General features: G+C 37.2%; 1 protein-coding gene across 3 annotated transcripts; it reads right to left on the bottom strand.

Moving 5' to 3' along the window:
* Window positions 1-10,668: 10,668 nt before the first annotated feature.
* Window positions 10,669-17,411, bottom strand: LOC122041378 (O-fucosyltransferase 29-like). 3 transcript variants are annotated; one of them, XM_042601032.1, is made up of 9 exons: window positions 16,871-17,411; window positions 16,308-16,395; window positions 15,004-15,077; window positions 14,524-14,612; window positions 14,261-14,450; window positions 13,256-13,437; window positions 12,467-12,569; window positions 11,727-12,055; window positions 10,669-11,370 (listed from the first exon to the last, which is right to left on the bottom strand). In XM_042601032.1, the coding sequence occupies exons 1-9, from the start codon at window positions 17,117-17,119 to the stop codon at window positions 11,088-11,090; spliced, it is 1,587 nt and encodes a 528-aa protein (XP_042456966.1). In that variant the 5' UTR covers window positions 17,120-17,411; the 3' UTR covers window positions 10,669-11,087. The 3 variants fall into 3 exon arrangements, with proteins under 3 accessions (XP_042456966.1, XP_042456967.1, XP_042456965.1); XM_042601033.1 differs by having other exon boundaries at window positions 13,256-13,428; window positions 15,004-15,080; XM_042601031.1 differs by having other exon boundaries at window positions 15,004-15,080.
* Between the last annotated feature and the right edge of the window lie 553 nt (window positions 17,412-17,964).

The raw sequence follows: 17,964 nt of genomic DNA on the forward strand, positions 1-17,964 counted from the left end.
GAGGTTCGGTCGACCGATCCCTCTATTCGGTCGACCGAACCCGCTCCCTTTCTTCCTGGCTGAAGTTCAAAGCTGGCTCGATCTTTTGCATTTACTGGTCTTTAATGGTTCGGTCGGCCGATCAGGCCTTTCGGTCGACCGAACAGAATTCCCTATTCGTTGTGATTTTGCCGAGATTATCATTTAATGCAGAATAAATGCTGATTGGATCGGTCAACCGATCCCCAGGTTCGGTCAACCGATCAACCTATTTCCTTTGCTGCTGATCGGTGCTGATGATCTGTCCTGTGCTGTATAGTTCGGTCGACCGATCTTACTGTTCAGTCGACCGATCAAGCTTCCTATGTTCTGGTTCTATCTGATTACTGAACTGAACTTTGCTGTTTCGGTTGACTGATCCTCTGGTTCGGTCGATCGATCGTGCAGTACCTGCAGAACAGTGTTAGGCAAAACATCCTGCAAAACAGAGATTAGCACAGTAATAGTATAATGCAAGAATAATATTAAAAGACAGTAGAACTGTCTTGATCTAAACTTGAAAACCTTCCTGATTTCTTCAGTTGGATCAGCGACCTAAGGTTGTTCCCTTCGGGAACCCGACCTCACTGTCGCTCCTCCAGTTTGTTTACCTCAACCTACCTGCCAAACTTAAATCCTCCAGATCTAGTTTGGACTTTTCACTCAGCCTTGATCGGCTCACCAGGACTTTTCCTTTGATCTTCGGTCCTCCAGACCTCTCGATCACACCGCCAAGCATCTGGCCCCCTCGACTCACTTGGATTTCCACCTGGGTTCCACGATCTGCTAAGATTTCTCCTGCCTAGTCTCCAACTAGGTCTTTCCGGGTTGAGTAAACATCCTGCACACTAAGTCAACTTGTTAGATCACAACAAGACTTAACTTGAACCTTTGACAACATCAAAACTCAAGTTTGATTCTGGTGCAACTTGCACCAACAATTTCATGTCATATTGTGCTACTATAGCTAGGGTGACACATATTGACACAAACTTCACAACTGGGGAGAATGTCTCTTCAAAGTCAATACCCTCCATTTGGATATATCCTTTTGCAACCAATCGAGCTTTGTATCGATTAATCGATCCATCTGCTTTCCTCTTTACTTTGAGAATCCACTTATTCCCAATAGCCTTTTGGTCCGGAGGAAGATCGACTAAATCCCAAACTTGATTATTTCTCATTGACTTCATTTCTTCATCCATTGCAACTTTCCATTCTTTTCTAACTAAGCTGCTCAAAGCTTCTTCAACTGTTCGAGGTTCCTCATCGTCAACTGGGAGAACCATCAATGCCTCATTCTCAATATCAAACCTTCTCCGAGGAATAATCTGACGACTACTTATTCGAAGGTTAGACTGTTGAGAAACTGACTCATTCAGTGGCAAATTACTCCCACTCGGTTGACTAGATTCAGGCATCTCCTGATCTGTTGATAAAGGAACATTATCCCTCCTCCTCTATCTCATATAGAGGAATTGTCTTATCAACTTCACCTCGTGTTGGGAACTCAGTTTCTAGAAAAGTAGTATCTCTTGACTCTATCTCAGAGATGGTTCCATCTTGTCGTTCACCAATAAAAACATAACCCTTAGAAGTCTCAGAGTACCTTGTAAAGATACACTTCTTACCTCTGAGTCCTAATTTTTCATATTCGTGAGTCTTATCATGAACGTAGGCAGTTGACCCCCAAGGTCTCAGATTACTTAAATCCGGCTTTTTGTCTGTCCAACGTTCATGTGGGGTAGATGGAACTGACTTTGAAGGAACTTTGTTAAGTATATAGGTCGCAACTAGTAATGCATCTCCCCAATAGGAGATTGGCAAATTAGCCTGCGCCATCATAGATCTAACCATTTCAAGAAGAGTCCTATTTCTTCTTTCAGCAACCCCATTTTGCTGTGGAGTTCCAGGAATAGTTAGCTGTCTAATAATCTCTTTCTCATTACACATTGTCTTAAACTGATCAGACAAATATTCTCCTCCACGGTCAGTGCGCAAGGTTTTAACCTTACGTTCCAATTGATTCTCAACTTCGTTCAAGTAACGAATAAAGCAATCCAATGCTTCAGATTTGTGAGAAATCAAATACACATGACCAAAACGTGTGAAGTCATCGATAAATGTAATGAAATAAGAACTCTCATTTCTAGCCTTCATATTCATTGGACCACAAATATCCGAATGAATCAATTACAATGGTGATTCATCCCTAATAACCTTACCAAATGGTTTCCTAGTCATCTTTCCCGCAAGACAATGCTCACATATAGACAAATTAATCTTAGCATGAGTGCCTAAAAGGCCCTCCTTAGCTAATCTATTCATTCGTTCTTGTCCTATATGTCCCAATCTAGCATGCCAAATCTCATCATTAACATCAGCATTACTAGTAAGAGAAATGTTTGAAAAACAACCACCATTATTATTTGGTTCTACATCAAGAACCATAAAACCATTTGTTACAAAACTATACCCAATTAACACAGAGTTAATTCGAAGTTTCACACAACGACTATAAAAATATACATTGTAACCTAAATCAAGAAGACAAATAACGGAAACCAGATTCCGTCGAATCTCAGGAGCGTACAGGACATCATGTAGAAACAAGGTGCCTCCACCACGTAGGTTGAGCTTGCAAGTGCCAATTCCTTTGACTTCAATTCTTGCATTATTTTCTATATATATCGATTTGTTGCCAGCTGGTACCCGACGGTACTCCACATATGTAGCTCGATCACGAGCTACGTGGTTCGTTGCTCCTGAATCTACAATCCACAAAGGATACGAATCAGCTAACAACACTGTACTTGCAATATATTGCTCGTGGAAAGAAGACAAAGATGGATCTACCTTTTTAGGCTCAGTACACTCCCGAGCAAAATGACCCTTCTTGCCACAGTTGAAGCAGGTCAACTTACTCCTAGGTTTTTGTCCATTTTTTCTTTCCTTTCTTCTTGATTTGGTTTTTTGCAGCAACAGCATTAGCCTCCTTTCCTTTTCCTTTTCCCTTTCCTTTCTTAAACCATTTGTTCTTATTCTTGGAACCAAAGCCTTCAGCTACAAAAGCTTGACCAGAAATCCTTACGGATTCAATCCTCTCCGCCTCAAGTTCCACATGGCGTGAGACATCAGTGAAAGTCTTAATACTCTCACTATAGGTTAGATTCTGTTTCATCGTTTCCCAAGAATCAAGAAGGGAATAGATAACTGCCTGAACCTGTTGTTCATCGGTCAACGTATAACCAGCCGTCTTAAGCTCTCAAATCATGTTACCCATCTCCCTGAGATGTTGGATCATGGTAACATTCGAGCGCTTTTTACATCTATCAAACTTGATAGTTAGCTGACGGAGCTTACTCAAACTGACTCCACTGTACTTCTCTCTAAGGGCTACCCAGACAGCATGAGCCAATGGTAATGGCTCATATTCAAACACCAGGTCATCCACCATTGAACTAATCAATATTCCCTTAGCAATGAAGTCCTTCCTTTTCCATGCCTTATAGGCATCAAGGTCACGTCTGTGCTGTGCTATGGAACCATCAACCGGTTCCTCCATGAACTGATTTACAGCCTCTAGAACTTCTTGTTCCTCAAGAACATATTGTATCTTGAGGTGCCAGATTTTGTAGTTATTCCCATATAATTTCTCACCCTTATTGAGTTCAGCTATGATGTTTTTAGTTGCCATGATCTACATAAATAAACAAATTATTTATTATTTCAGTGTAATTCATATATGTACAATTAATTATTGACTCAGTGTAAATTAGAATTAGTTTACAAAATCAAGTGATAACATTGTTTCCACTCATCATTTGTATGTTCTAATCTAATCAACATTGATCAATTATATTACACATATCCCATCTAATGAACGAATCATTTTTCATATGAACTAATCATATGGATATATGAACTAATCATATCATGAAATGAACTAATCATTTCCAAGTTTGTTAACCTATAACATAACTTTTATTATTTTATGATTCTGTTCGTACATAATGACAGAAATTATTACATGACTCAAAACTGGATGAGCTAACACTGTTCGTACATAACGACAGTAAACAGAACACTAGTAACATAGATAAGCTAGCACTACTCCCACTAGGATAAATGCTAGAGCAGTGGGTAATTGCATCCCGTTCATCCCGGATTCTATAATGGGTGGATTAGCCTCAGATGTATCCATCAGATCCATTTCTGGATCTTCTACACACTCTTGAGGATCCTCCTCTTATTCTTCTCGATTCATCTCTAGATCCTCCTCGGGATCCACCCTGGATCCTCCTCAAAATCTTCAGGATCCATTTCTGTATCCTCTTCAAATTCTTTGAGGTTCATTTCCGGATCATCGTCAGATTCTTCGGGATTTGGATCCTCCTCTAAATCTTCATAATTCATTTCTGGATCCTCCTCAGATTCTTCGAGGTCCATATCTTCAAGATCTGGATTCTCTTCAAATTCATCAGGACCCCATTCCAAATGAAGTAACTGTCTGCACATCTCTGAATATGAGATGTGCCCATCAGAATCATCCCAAAGTTGGAATGCTATCTGCCTTAGATGTTCCGATAATGAATAAACCAGAGACCATCTTCTTTCTGTTTCCTGGAATGGATACCCTTCTCGCTCGAGATTCCAGAACAACCAATTGAGCCGACCAATAAGCCTACCGACTTTGTGATCCGGGTCATATTCCAGTTTTTTGATCTCCTCCCATATCTCATGTTGTTGTTCATAGCGACTAGTCATCGTGTATATCGTTCTTTGTATCTGGAATTGAAAATCATGATGTCAATACAAAATCGACAGACCAGTAACAAAAATCGGTCAAATTCAATTCCCATATATAGAATAAAATATACAGAATACACAAGCAATTAAGAAAAATAAATTTCCTTATTTTAGGGAGTCTCATGTGACTGACACATTTGATCGGTTGATCAAGAATTCGGATCTTAAGCTTAGTCTATTGTCCTCATTAGAACTAATCCAATTAGACAGGGATTTCTTATCTATGTTATGTTATTGTTTAAGCGCATTTGAGTCAATCTCAGACTTATTGATCAAACTTAGGTCCGTTTGATTCATCCAATTTCCCATTGGTTCTAGTCTGAGTCATTAGAACAAATCTAATATTTTTGATCAAATCTGACACAACGGAACTAATCCAGTCATATTTGATCAGCCCAACTACTGCAATCAAGATCACCCTAATTAATTCAATAATAAATTGAGCTAGTTAAACCAACAAATAATTTGAGCCAGTTTTAGGTATCATTGAATCAATTTGGTATGCTTAAATCAATTAATAATTTAAACCAGACCTGGGTTTGATCGGCCAAGTTGGTCTGGTTCCATTTTTAGTAAATTGAACCATCAATTAATTAAATATTTATTTATTAATTAATAATACATTTCAGTATGTATTTAATTAATTAATAAATAAATTTAATTAAATTTTAAACATCCACGGTTCACTATTTATATATACGTGAAGGAGAAAAAAATTTACATGCACTGTGTTAGTTAAAAAACTATTGTTCATGCCGATTTTTCCATCTTTAATCGATTCAAACTTGGAATTGAATCAATTAAATATATAAACTGTAAACTTGAATCAATTCATGCTTGCACTTGAATCGATTCAAGTGCATGCGTTTTTTTTATTTATTTACTGTGCTTTTAAAAAAAACACTGTTCACTTCGTTTTTTTTTCTCAATTGATTCAAGAATCGATTCAGCATAGACATTGTGCCTTTTAATCGATTCATGCACAGTGTTGAATCGATTCAACACTGTGCTTCGTCAAAATCGGCACTGTTCGCGATTTTGGTTCGATTGAAATGAAATTTCAATTGATTCAATTCAATTGAATCGATTGGTTAATCGATTCAATTGATGAACAGTGTTACTGTTCATCTTCTTCTTCGCGACAGAAGAAGAAAACGCGAGCTTTTTCGTGTCGATTTCTATGCTTTCAAAACCATGCATGCTCTGATACCATTGTTGGTAATTTTGAGAGCATGAAAACTAAAGTGAAATAATGCGGTAACCACTCACATTGATCTCCTGAAGAAATTGCCGAAGAACCGCCTGAGACGTCGCTGCTGCTGTTGCCGAGAAGATCACCTCACGGAACCTCCTCGAACTCTTTCACAAACCAAATCCCGGCCTCTGAACGTTCTCCTTTGCTCGAGCAAATCTCCTCACAACTTGACAGTGTTCTCTCGTTGATCACCTTCGCTTCACCGTTATTCCTTTTCTGATTACCTTGGATGCCTCTTATAAGAAGGCTAAGGAAGACGAAGGGGAAATGACGCCCCTTCGTCTCCTTGGCGTTTGCAGCAAAAGGAGAGTAACGAAGGGGAATCCTTCGTCTCCAGTAACGCCTCACAATCCCGTGGGACTTGGCCCTGTCGTCGGAGAGCAGGGGCTTGGTGATGATGGGGAACCGGAGGTTGGTTATCCGAGTGAAGGCGTTGGCGCTGAAGTCATGGAGCAACGCTTGGTTTGGGACCCCCGAAGGTCTCTGTCCCATGAGGGACATTGAGCTCGGAGACTTGATGGAGCATGGCGATGCGATCGTGATTGTGAAGGCGCTCGATGGCGAGGGGGTGGTCGATGATGGGGACGCCGGGGTTCTTGGCGGCGAAATCCGCAAGTTGGGCCTTGCATTCGCCATCGTAGAGCTGGTTGACAGGGACGAGATAGACGCCGCAATCGCGAGTGGTGCTCACGAGAGAGGGTCGGATGAGGCTCCGCTGCTTCTTGGGCAAGAGCGCGTAGCCCACCATGAACCGACGATCGGAAGGCTCCGCTAGGGGCAGATTCAGATTGAAAACAAGACCGCGAAGCCCCGCCTCGGTCCCTGATCGGAAGCGAAGAAAACTGCACTATCGAGCAAGAATCAACCACCGATCGATCTGACGAAAAATCGCAGATCGAAAAACCCTTGGAAGCACGAAAACCCTTGATAAAAAAAAAACTCAAAACTGCGAGATCTCTCACTTTTTTTTTCCATCAGAGACCACTTGTTGCCCAGATTCTTTTGAAGACGGATGAGAAATGCCTCTTCTTCGATCGAAATGGGGCTTTTCTTCAGATCGGATCTGAGATGATCGAGCTAGCGCAGACAACAACTCTTCCCCGATCGAGACAGGTCCGAGTTCTTCTCGATGAGGTGCCAGTTCCCCTCACCGTGCTCCTTGACGTACTCCCTTAAAATATCGTCCTCCGCAGAGCTCCAGCGCCTCTTCTTCTTCATCTTCTCGTCGATGGATTCCTTAATTAGAAGAACATCGCCAAGAAAGAGTTGCAAAATGTAGAATCCAGTGGAGTTTAATCTTGAGATTGTTTGATGATTATGGTTCTCTGTCGTCGTTGGATAGAATTTATAGCAGAGCAGAGATACGAATTAGCGCCTGATCCAAAAAATAAATAAAAATGGATTAATTCTTTTTAGATAAGAAATGAAATGCCACTTAAGTGAATTTTGGTTCTTTTCTTAGGAATAGGAATGGTAATGAGAATTGTAATATTATGAAATGAAAATAAATATGAGTATGGATATCACTCTTAAAAATTATATTTAGTTAGTTGAATATTTTTTATCGGAATAAATTAAAATCTTCATTTTTAACTTTAGAGGAAAATAAGAAAAAAAATTAGATGAGAGGGAAATATGAGAGAAAAATATGATGAGAGAGAAAGTATAATAAGAGAGAATGTAATGGAAAAGAATGGAGAGAGGGAAAGTGAGAAAATGAGGAAAGCGAGTTGTAATGGGAGATAACATTGTGGCAAAAGGCGAATACGCTCGCCCCCAGCGCCCCCACCAACCCGCCCCAAGGCCAACACAGAGGAGGTAAATCACGGGTGACTACTAGCCTTTGGAATAATGACTAGCACATAAGGGAGGTATTTACCTTGGCTTTGCCGAGATTCGAACCTCAAACCTCATTGTGGCAACATGATGAGAGCAAATGAGGAGAGAGAAATTATGATGAGAGAAAAAGTATGATAAGAGAGAATGAAGAGAGATAAAGTGTGATGAGAGAAAATTAGGAAAAGAAGTGTGTGATGGAAGGAATTGAGGAGAGAGAATGTATGATGAGAGATAAAACATGATGAAAGAGTGTGTGATGAGAAAAATTAAGAAAAGAGAGTATGATGAGCTAGAGAAAATGAGGAGAGAGAGTGTATGATGAAGAGATTGAGAGAGAAAATTCGATGAGAGAGAAAGTATGATGAGAGAGCACGTGTGATGATAGAATGAAAAGAGAAAGTATGACGAGAGAAAACAAGGAGAGAAGAAGTGATATGAAAGATAAATTGAATAAATATATTAGAAGTATTTTCGTCCAAAACTTAATTCTCATTCTCATTCTATAAAAAACCCATGAGAGAGGGTGAATTTCATCAATAGATAAGGTTTTATGTTTTATTCTAAAATTTTAGGCAAGAGATCCCTGCCCGGCGTTCATCGCAGCTGTGTCCTTCCTCTCAATCGTTGCCTGTCCTCCTCCGCCTCCCCTGTCATCACCACCACAACTACCGTCCTGCTTTCCTCCCACCACCATCATGTCGTCGCTTAATCATAGAGCTCCCAGATGGTCGGCGTAGATGCCAACGATAAGAAATCAAAATTTAAATTTTCTGTAATTTACCAAAAAGCGTATCCAGGTTTTCGAATTTACCAAAAGGCGTATGCTACTTTGTTATTTACCAAAGGATACACATTTTTACAGTGCTTTTCCCATTCAACCCTCCTAATTACTTTTCTTTTTATTTTCTCTGTCATTTCTCTCTCTCTTCTCTTTCCTCCTATACATGAAATGTTTCTTCTCTTTCCTCTCTTTTTTTTTCTCTCTTTTGCACGTCGATTCTTCTAAATATATTTTAACACATCAGAGAAGCCAAAATAAACAATGAATAACATATTTAAACTCCTTACATCCCTAGAAATCCACAGGAACTGAAATGAGTACAATCGGAGCTCTCTAGTTCCATCAGTGGATTTTGGTCGAAACCCATTGATAAACCTAGAGGCTCCGATTGTATCCATTTCAGTTCTTATAGATTTCTGGGGTTGTAAGGAGTTCAAATATACTATCCATTGTTTATTTCGGCTTCTTAGAGGTATTAAAATGTAATAAGAAAGAATATTCATCAAAATTCTCCACGTTGGGTCTGATATGGAATTATATCAGTCCCAACGTGGACCTGATATAATTTCATATCAGACCCAACGTGGAGAATTTTAATGATTCTTTCTTATTATATTTTAGCACATCTAAGAAGCCGAAATAAACAATGGATAGTATATTTGAACTTCTTGCAACCTCAGAAATTCATAGGAACTTAAATGAGTGCAATCGGAGTTCTTTCGGTCCATTAGTAGATTTTGGCCGAAAATCCACTGATGGACTTAGAGAGATCCAATTGCACCCATTTCAGTTCCTATGAATTTCTGGGGTTATAAGGAGTTCAAATGTACTATCCATTGTTTATTTTGGCTTCTAAGAGGTATTAAAATGTAATAAGAAAGAATCGTCAAAATTCTCCATGTTGGGTCTGATATAGAATCATATCAGGCCCAATGTAAGCCTGATATCATTTCATATTAGACCAACATGAGCCTGATATCATTCTATATCAGGCCTACATTAGGCCTGATATGATTTCATATCAGGCCCAATGTAGATAATTTTGACGATTTTTCCTTATTACATTTTAACACCTCTGGGAAGTCGAAATAAATAATGGATATCATATTTGAACTTCTTGCAACCATAGAAATCCATAGAAACTGAAATGAGTGCAATCAGAGCTCTCTAGGTCTATTAGTTAGTTTTAGTCAAAACTCACTGATGGATCTAGAGAGCTCCGATTGTACCCATTTTAGTTCCTGTGGATTTTTGAGGTTGCAAGGAATTCAAATATGTTATTCATTGTTTATTTTGACTTCTCAGATGTGTTAAAATATTTTTAAAAGAATCGACATGTAAAAGAGAGGAAAAAAGAGGAGAGGAAAGTGAAAAACATTGCATGCATAGGAGGAAAGAGAAGAGAGAACAATGATAGAGAAAATAAAAAGAAAACTAATCAAGAGGGTAGAATGGGGAAAACATATAAAAAGATACATCCTTTAGTAAATAACAAAATAACACGTGCCTTTTGGTAAATTCAAAAACCACGATAAGTCTTTTGATAAATTATCGATAAATTTTAAATAGGATAACTATCCTAGAGGTTGATTTTTAAATATGTAGAGTTATATTTTGAATTAATCCAATATACAAATTAGAGGTTAATTGGGCAAAACACCTAAAAGGAGATAATTTGATACACCAAACTTTTATCAATATGATGTCTCGGAGAAGTCTGCGGGATATTATTTTACTTGTATTGTAAGAAATTATTTTCATGATTCAAATCTATGACCTCTAAGTTATACAATAATAATTTTATCATTGCACCTAGGCTCTCCCTCTAGGTTTAGGCAAAACACCTTAATTACTAAAAAAAAATCTTTCCAAATAGATTTTATAGGCTTTAGAATGGTGTTTTGACTGTTTTCTACTCAAATACCATGATAGAAATTTTTTGATGACAAGCCCAAAACAATTGTTATCACATCAAAAATTGTTGTTTTCTTGCGGTAACAAGAGTGCAAGACGAGCAACATTCAATTAGTTGAAGTTCAATACAATTAAATAGCAAACATAGCCCCTCAAGATTGTAGCTATACATCGATACCTTGATATTTCGGGTCTCTAGCAACGTACCAGTTTCTTTCTTCAGTGTTTCTACTGATTGACATGAGAAACAATGGAGCACAATGCACTGGAACCGAACAAAATTGGGTAATTTACATCAGTAGAACAGTGGTTACAGCTCGGCGACAATTGCCTGGAATTGGTGATGTTAAAATCACTCGATCATCTACTCGCCTGGCATCTTGAGCTTGAACAACTTTTGCGTCAGTGTTACTGAAAGTATTTCATCGTTCGTTGACTTCGTCTGGCTCGAATCCTCAATTTTTTACTCCACTATCGTCCACTTTCTGTGTTTCCCAAAGTTGCATTTGCTCTGGACTTCCTTGGGAGTCCAGCTATTTCGAGCTGAAGAGGTTTTTGGCAAACACAAGAAGATGGAAATTCGTGGAAGTCACCGCGACCGGGCCTCATCTCATCTGGCTCCCCCATGAATCCTCGCTGGACTAACCTCACCTTCCGAGAAAATATCTCCCATTCCATCTCATGAAGCGCCTTAAACAAAGAGCTCAGCCTCCTAGCATTTGGCCTTATGGTTCTCCGGTGTCCAGCATACCTCCTGCATATAGAAATTTGTAACAGCTAATCGAGCATTCATGCCGCTATAGGTAGGGAAGTGAGCAGAAAATAGAGATGGCAATACAGAAATGCTCGTCGTAAAGTATAAAAAAATGCATAACATATTCTCTTGTGAAGAATGAAACCTAGAGAATCGATATCCCAATATATTATGTTTAACAAAGATGAAAAGAAAATGAACACAATGGTGTCGTGATTGGTGAGAAAGTTATTTAATTTGTTATTTTTAAGAGTAATCAATCTTAACACAACATGTTCAAAGAAAATACTGAGAAAGGAATTGGAAGGTATATGACAAGGGATAAAAAAAATCACTCTCATAGCAAGTAATCTTACCGGTGACCTGCAAGAATCTTTGCCATATTACCGTTGTTATTTGTGATAAAGACATCACTCTCATAACAAACGATATAGTCAATAGCAGCAAGACGAGAAGAAAATGGAAGGAAGGGCTGCAAGTCTACTCCTGCAAGCATCTCCTTTGTATAAAAATGTGGAAATAGGTCTTTAAGAGGCTGCAATGTCTTTTCTCCACCATATATCTCACCAGAAGCGACATAAAGATGTGTGTCATTTGCAAAGCCAAGAGCCCTTAACATTAAACCTACTTCATGTGGAGTTAATGGACATTTTCCTCGGCTTTGCTCACCCTCAGCAGTCAAATCCTGTCGATGCATGAGATTAAACCATGAAATTGCAAAGAATTTGCAGTCCCTACTATTCTCAAAGTATTAGACTAGAAGCTAATACATTCAAAGAATTTGCGTGATACGTTTATGGATTATAGGGTAAGCAATTAGCATAGAGTTGGTAGCTCACATTGTTAAAAGCAAAATGATCGAAGAAGGTTGAGATGGATTGCCAAAGAGCAGAAAAAAACAGTGACCTCGAGAAAAACTCTATCCATTAGTGCATCAATATATTTCTTGACAAATGAAATGAAAATTTCCTCCCATTGGACCATTTTTTTTTTTTAAATTTTAGTAGTTAAAGCTTTGAAATCCTTCCCAAGTAATTAAGCCCCTGGTTGAAGTTAAAAATAGCAATGGATACAAAAACAAGGGAGAAATTCTCACCGATAATGTTTCCCAACGCTTCCTAATTTCACCAAGCTCACTGCGTTCTTTTTCTCCACCTCCAAAGTAACAGCCAGAAAATGCAAGCATGTCAGGCTCAAACCTGTAGTTTTAATAAGGAAGACTTGTCTGATGTAATCATACAAAATGCAAAACAAAAAAGATAACTTTGCTAAAGCAATTGTTAAAAATCTTTTGTCTTGATCAAGCCTAAAGGTCAAAATGCCAACTGATTTCTTGTTCTTTTAGTTAAGCACTTCAGGGAAACTAACACTCAATATTTTTAACATTTTAGGTCAGTTTAAATAAAATAGCTTCTATTTCTACATTCTACAAGTTTCCTAATTCATCATTTGATGCTGACTCAGATGAACTAATGTAGAGCTCAATGGAGGAATAAGATCAGTGTAGAGCCGCAGCCCACCCAAATAGTTGTAAAAAAACATGAACTGATGGTTAATTAACTTCATGTAAATAGCACCAAGTGTAGTGATCATGGACCAAAAATGCAGATAAATCAGAATTGTCATCAGATTTGAGAACAAGAACAAACAGCAAGTAACAGAATAATTCTGGGAAACGAAAATTCGTATGGTAAAATTTTCAACACTCTGAGATGTGTATGAAATGTCATGCGGAATTATCTCTAATTAACCTAAAAGTTTGGTTAATGACAGAAATTCTACCAGATTGCATCGAAATTGCTGTTCTAAAAATAAACAGATAGCTGCTGACACTGGAGTGAAATCTAGACACCAAGTAGCTTATAGACAAATAAAGAGGACATACCTCAAATGAATGGCAACATATTGAGAGGCCATTGCATGCATTCTCTTGACTAGATTCTGAGCAATCACTACAATAGGATTTGTAAATCTCAGCCCGTGAAAATTTACACGACACCGCAACTTTTGGAGTTCCTCATCAAGTGCATTTGTTAGCCTGTAATCAAACTTCGTCAACTGCACAGCCTGCAATTCTCAGCTAATTAATAATAATGAAAATGCAACTCATTTTTGTCAAATTCATAATTTTTTAGCAAATGAATTAAATCTTTATGATAAACAAGCTTCCAAGAGCCTTGACAGTTTTCACATCATGATTATTGCAACACTATTGAAGCTCTACATCAAGGCAAATGATACAACAATAGAAGGTGCTACATATTTTAATTTTCTTATTTCTGGAATCAGATTATTCCATGAAATTGAAGAGAGAATGTGCCTAAGCTCATTGAGTAACTATACGCTACTAGTTCCTAGGGTTAGCAAACTAATGAGACATTCAATGAGCAATTTTGTAGTAGAATGTAAAATTCACACGAGATAAGGAAAGGTGGTGGTGGTGATGGTGCTAGTGGTTCAACAGCATCATGCTACCTTCGTCAATGGCAGCTTTTATTGGAGCATACATATAAATTGCACTATACCTAGTGTTTTGATTGGAATTTAATCCAAGCAAAGAACAATATTAATCTTCTAAGCATTTATATCAAATAAATATATGCCAATATTAAGAACACATGGCCAAAGTATTAGAAAAGATATGACCCAACATAGAGCTCAATGACGGAAAAAAATACACCTAGTCAACTCCAAATAGTTAGGAACATGACGTGGTTTGTAGCACTGCACACAATGGTCACATAGTGGCAATACTAATTACAAAATATGAAATGACTTGCCATGACAAAACATATAAAATCAGATGAAGGTGTACACCAATCATAAGATCATATAACATAATGGAAATGTAGAATTTGAACAAGTAACCTAGATGAAATATCATACTTACACGTCTCCGCAAGAGTATTGGCAGCACCTGATCAAGATAATATTCAGGAGTAGATTTTCTTGGGGGACGCATTGTATACGGAGGTTTTTCCATTGACCTCATTATTTTGTCAGGTATCCTTTTAATAATAGTGACATCTTTTGAAAGGTAGGAAATGAACCAGTCGACATCAAAAATATTAGCAAAATCACTGCAAAATAAAGAAGATAATTTCATTAAGACTAAGATGCAAATTTTAGAATTTCATCTCATTTTCAACCCACCTGTCATCTCTCCAAAAAGAATGATGGTCGAGCTCTGGAACAACCAGTGTGGCATTTAATATCCAGGCTACAACAACAGCATCTATTATCTATGCATTAGAAAGGTAAGAAGGCAAATGTTAATGGATATGTTCCATAGCAGAGTATGAATGTTCATTACAAATTTCAACCTTTCATAGTATGATAAACATGAATGGTAAGGCAGAACATTTCTGATCAGGCTCAACAAATTATTTTGATCTGCTTAATCAATAGAATCTAATATGTTTTAGGAATTCGGGACACTGGTTACAGGACATGGATGAAGAAAAAAGACACAGTAGATGTCCGTCATTTTTTTTTAAAGTAGGGAATGAAGAAAAAAATGGTAAAATACATGGGAACAATATAATGAGAGTTAGAGCTATTGAATGAAAGTCTGATTTTCAAACCACACTTGGTGACAACGAGTAAAAAGGTGAGTGAATATGTAAAAGTTACCCCTGTTCTCTGTTGATTTAGTCCTCCACTTGTTGCAATTAATAGGTAGCCATTGGATATTCTCTCTTGAATTGCTGCTAAATCACATAGACACAGATAAATACATATGTCCTTTATTCTATGCGTGAATTTGGCAGAAAAAGTTAAAGAGGTGCGTAAAAACTATAAAATTCTGAAATTTAATGAACTATTACGCAATGATTAATCTGACAGAATAAAGGTTTCAAGACTATTGTTTATTAACAAATATAAAGAGGTGGACTAAGATACTCAACCTTGTCTTATGAAGAATCATAACATTGCTAATCGCATCTAAATGTTTTGCTAGAGGTAACAAATTGTGAAGCATTGGCAACCCCTCACTAGGTTGGCCATGGGTCAGGTTAGTTTGTAACAACAATCAGAGTTTCTTAGATTAGGGAAATAAAACCAGAAACCGACACAAGGAACCAAGCCAAGTTGTGTTTGAGCCAAGCTAAGCTTTATGTTAATAATATTTTCTTATATTGTCTTTGTTTGATCAATAACTCTATTAACATAAAACTAATAGGTTTCTGTTGATTTTCATTAAAATAATGTTAAACAGTAAAGCATTATTTTAACAATAACTTCTCAAACTTTTGGTCTTGTTTTATTTGAAATAAACTGATATTAAGCTTACAACTATAGATTTCTATTTTTTTCATGTGAAATAGTCTTTTAGATATGGACCAGAGGGATATGGATAACGATCAATCAAGACGTATACATTCGTGCTAATTGTATCATGTGTCTGCATTTGTTATTAAAGCATATTGAATAGCAACTGCTCCGATCAAGGAGTGAAACTAGTAAAAGAACGACACCTTTATCCTTGGTTACATGTTGGCAAGTACTTTGTAGTCACAAGAATTATGATTACAGGTAGAAGAAGAATACAAATGCATTTAAGATAGTGCCAAGGAGCATGCACTTTTGGTAAAAGTTAAAATGGTATCATTCATATTATGCATGTGCCACTGATTTATTTTTTTTTGGAAGTATGTAAAACTTGACTTTTAAATCTGATTTTTTGAAATTAAAGGAGTTAAGATCTCCACACACTATTTGGGGGTTTGTGATAATTTAATTTTGAATTAGTTAATTTTTTATGTCAAAACTCAAAAGAAATGCAACCAATATAACAATATTGTAATAAATACATTCTCATGAACTCAAACTAACTGAAAAATAAGTTTGTCACAAGAAACAAGAGAGGAAAGTTATGAAAGCATACAAAGGAAAAGACATCGAAATAATTAATAGTAATGCCACAAGGAACTTACCTCTAAAATGAGGACTTCTGTTGCTACAACCATAATAAATATTAGTGAATTCTGATTTCCACATATTTCTTGGTTCCCTGTATCCGACCTGAAAGTGGATCCCATGGTACAAAATGAAAACCAATTGCAATCAAACGTAAAGAAGAAACTTTTCAGCTGTCCACCGGATTGATCAGTTCCATGGATGAAAAATTAACTGTTTCCATAATGTTATGCAATTTTTTCCTGACAACATTAGCCGGAATAAATAAATACAATAAATATTTAAAAACTTTCTGAAGCCCTTTAACCCATTCCAATCAAACATATGGCTACAACTTTTCAATTATCTGAAAGATCGAACTTCCGGGCTGAAATCAACAGCTTGGAAAAAACGTGACTATTTTTTCCCTGCCAACGCTAGGCAAGTTCCAAAGCAGCAAAGGGTGAAGAGAGAATTAAACTTCGCGGGAGCCACCAACACACGCCAAAACCGGAAGAAAAAAAACATTTTGAAACCCTTTAATTCTTCTTCTTCAAAATAAATAAATAAATGAAATCTTTCTTTCTTTGTCAAAGCATACCCTTTTGGATCGCCACCGTCCTCGTATCCGCGACGACCACTCCAGGTCGGCGGCGATCTGGCCGGTGAAGAGCGAAACAAGGCCGAGGCTGAAAAGCACCGCCCCACACAAAACCGAGCGCGAGATCAACCTCCTTCTCCGGAAAAACCAAGCGGTGCAGATACATTTTTGGGGGTCAGTGGATAAGCAAGGCAGCAAGACCGTGTTCAGAACCTGGAGAATGAGCTGCTTCTCCATCGCCTCGGCCATGGAACCCAACCTCTCGCGCCCTCACCTAATGTAATCCGACCAAAACCCTACACTTTGCGTCTCCGACGGACGCGAAACCTTGCTGGCTAACGATGGATCTGGAGACGGAATGCGAGAGCCGAAGACGATCAAAAGATGGGTGATCGGAGACCATTCGAGTATGCCGCGATGGATGGATTTCGCCAAAAGGCGCTACTTAGGGTTCTTGATGAGGTCGGAAGCGGAGCTCGAGGTGGCGAAAACAGAGAGAGAGGCTGCGGACGAGGTGGGAGACGAAGTAGTTCACAAGCCGAATAATAAAAGAAGAAATAGCAAAAACAAAAGTATTTATTAAAATAGGATTTTGCATCTCGCCCCAAGAGTTATGTGTTTTTACAGAAATTATTTATCTATAAAAATTCATATCCTATAAATTAAATTGGAGAAAAATAAAAAGAATATTGTTTTAAAATTCATATTGTTTTTAAAAAAAAAGTTAAAACAATATCCATTATATTTTTCATCTTAAAATATTTTTATTTTAATATTATTATAACATCAAATAAATTAATTTAATTTTATCAAAAACACTATAAAACATTTTTATATAAAAAATTATTTATCAATTTATTAAAAATATTAAATATTTAATTTTAAGCAAAATTATTTTAAAAATACGTTAATAGCTAACAATTTCCTCATATCTGTTAAAAAAAAGATATTTTTTTAATTGATAAATATAGTGAAGTGCTGTTTTATTATTTTTTTTAAAATATCTTTTTGATAAAAATAATAGTTATAAACACTTTTTTATTTTTATCAAAATTAATTACCTTTAAAATTGAAATTGTATGAACATAATTATA

Source organism: Zingiber officinale, chromosome 2A, assembly GCF_018446385.1.
Source record: "Zingiber officinale cultivar Zhangliang chromosome 2A, Zo_v1.1, whole genome shotgun sequence".
Classification (NCBI taxonomy): domain Eukaryota; kingdom Viridiplantae; phylum Streptophyta; class Magnoliopsida; order Zingiberales; family Zingiberaceae; genus Zingiber; species Zingiber officinale.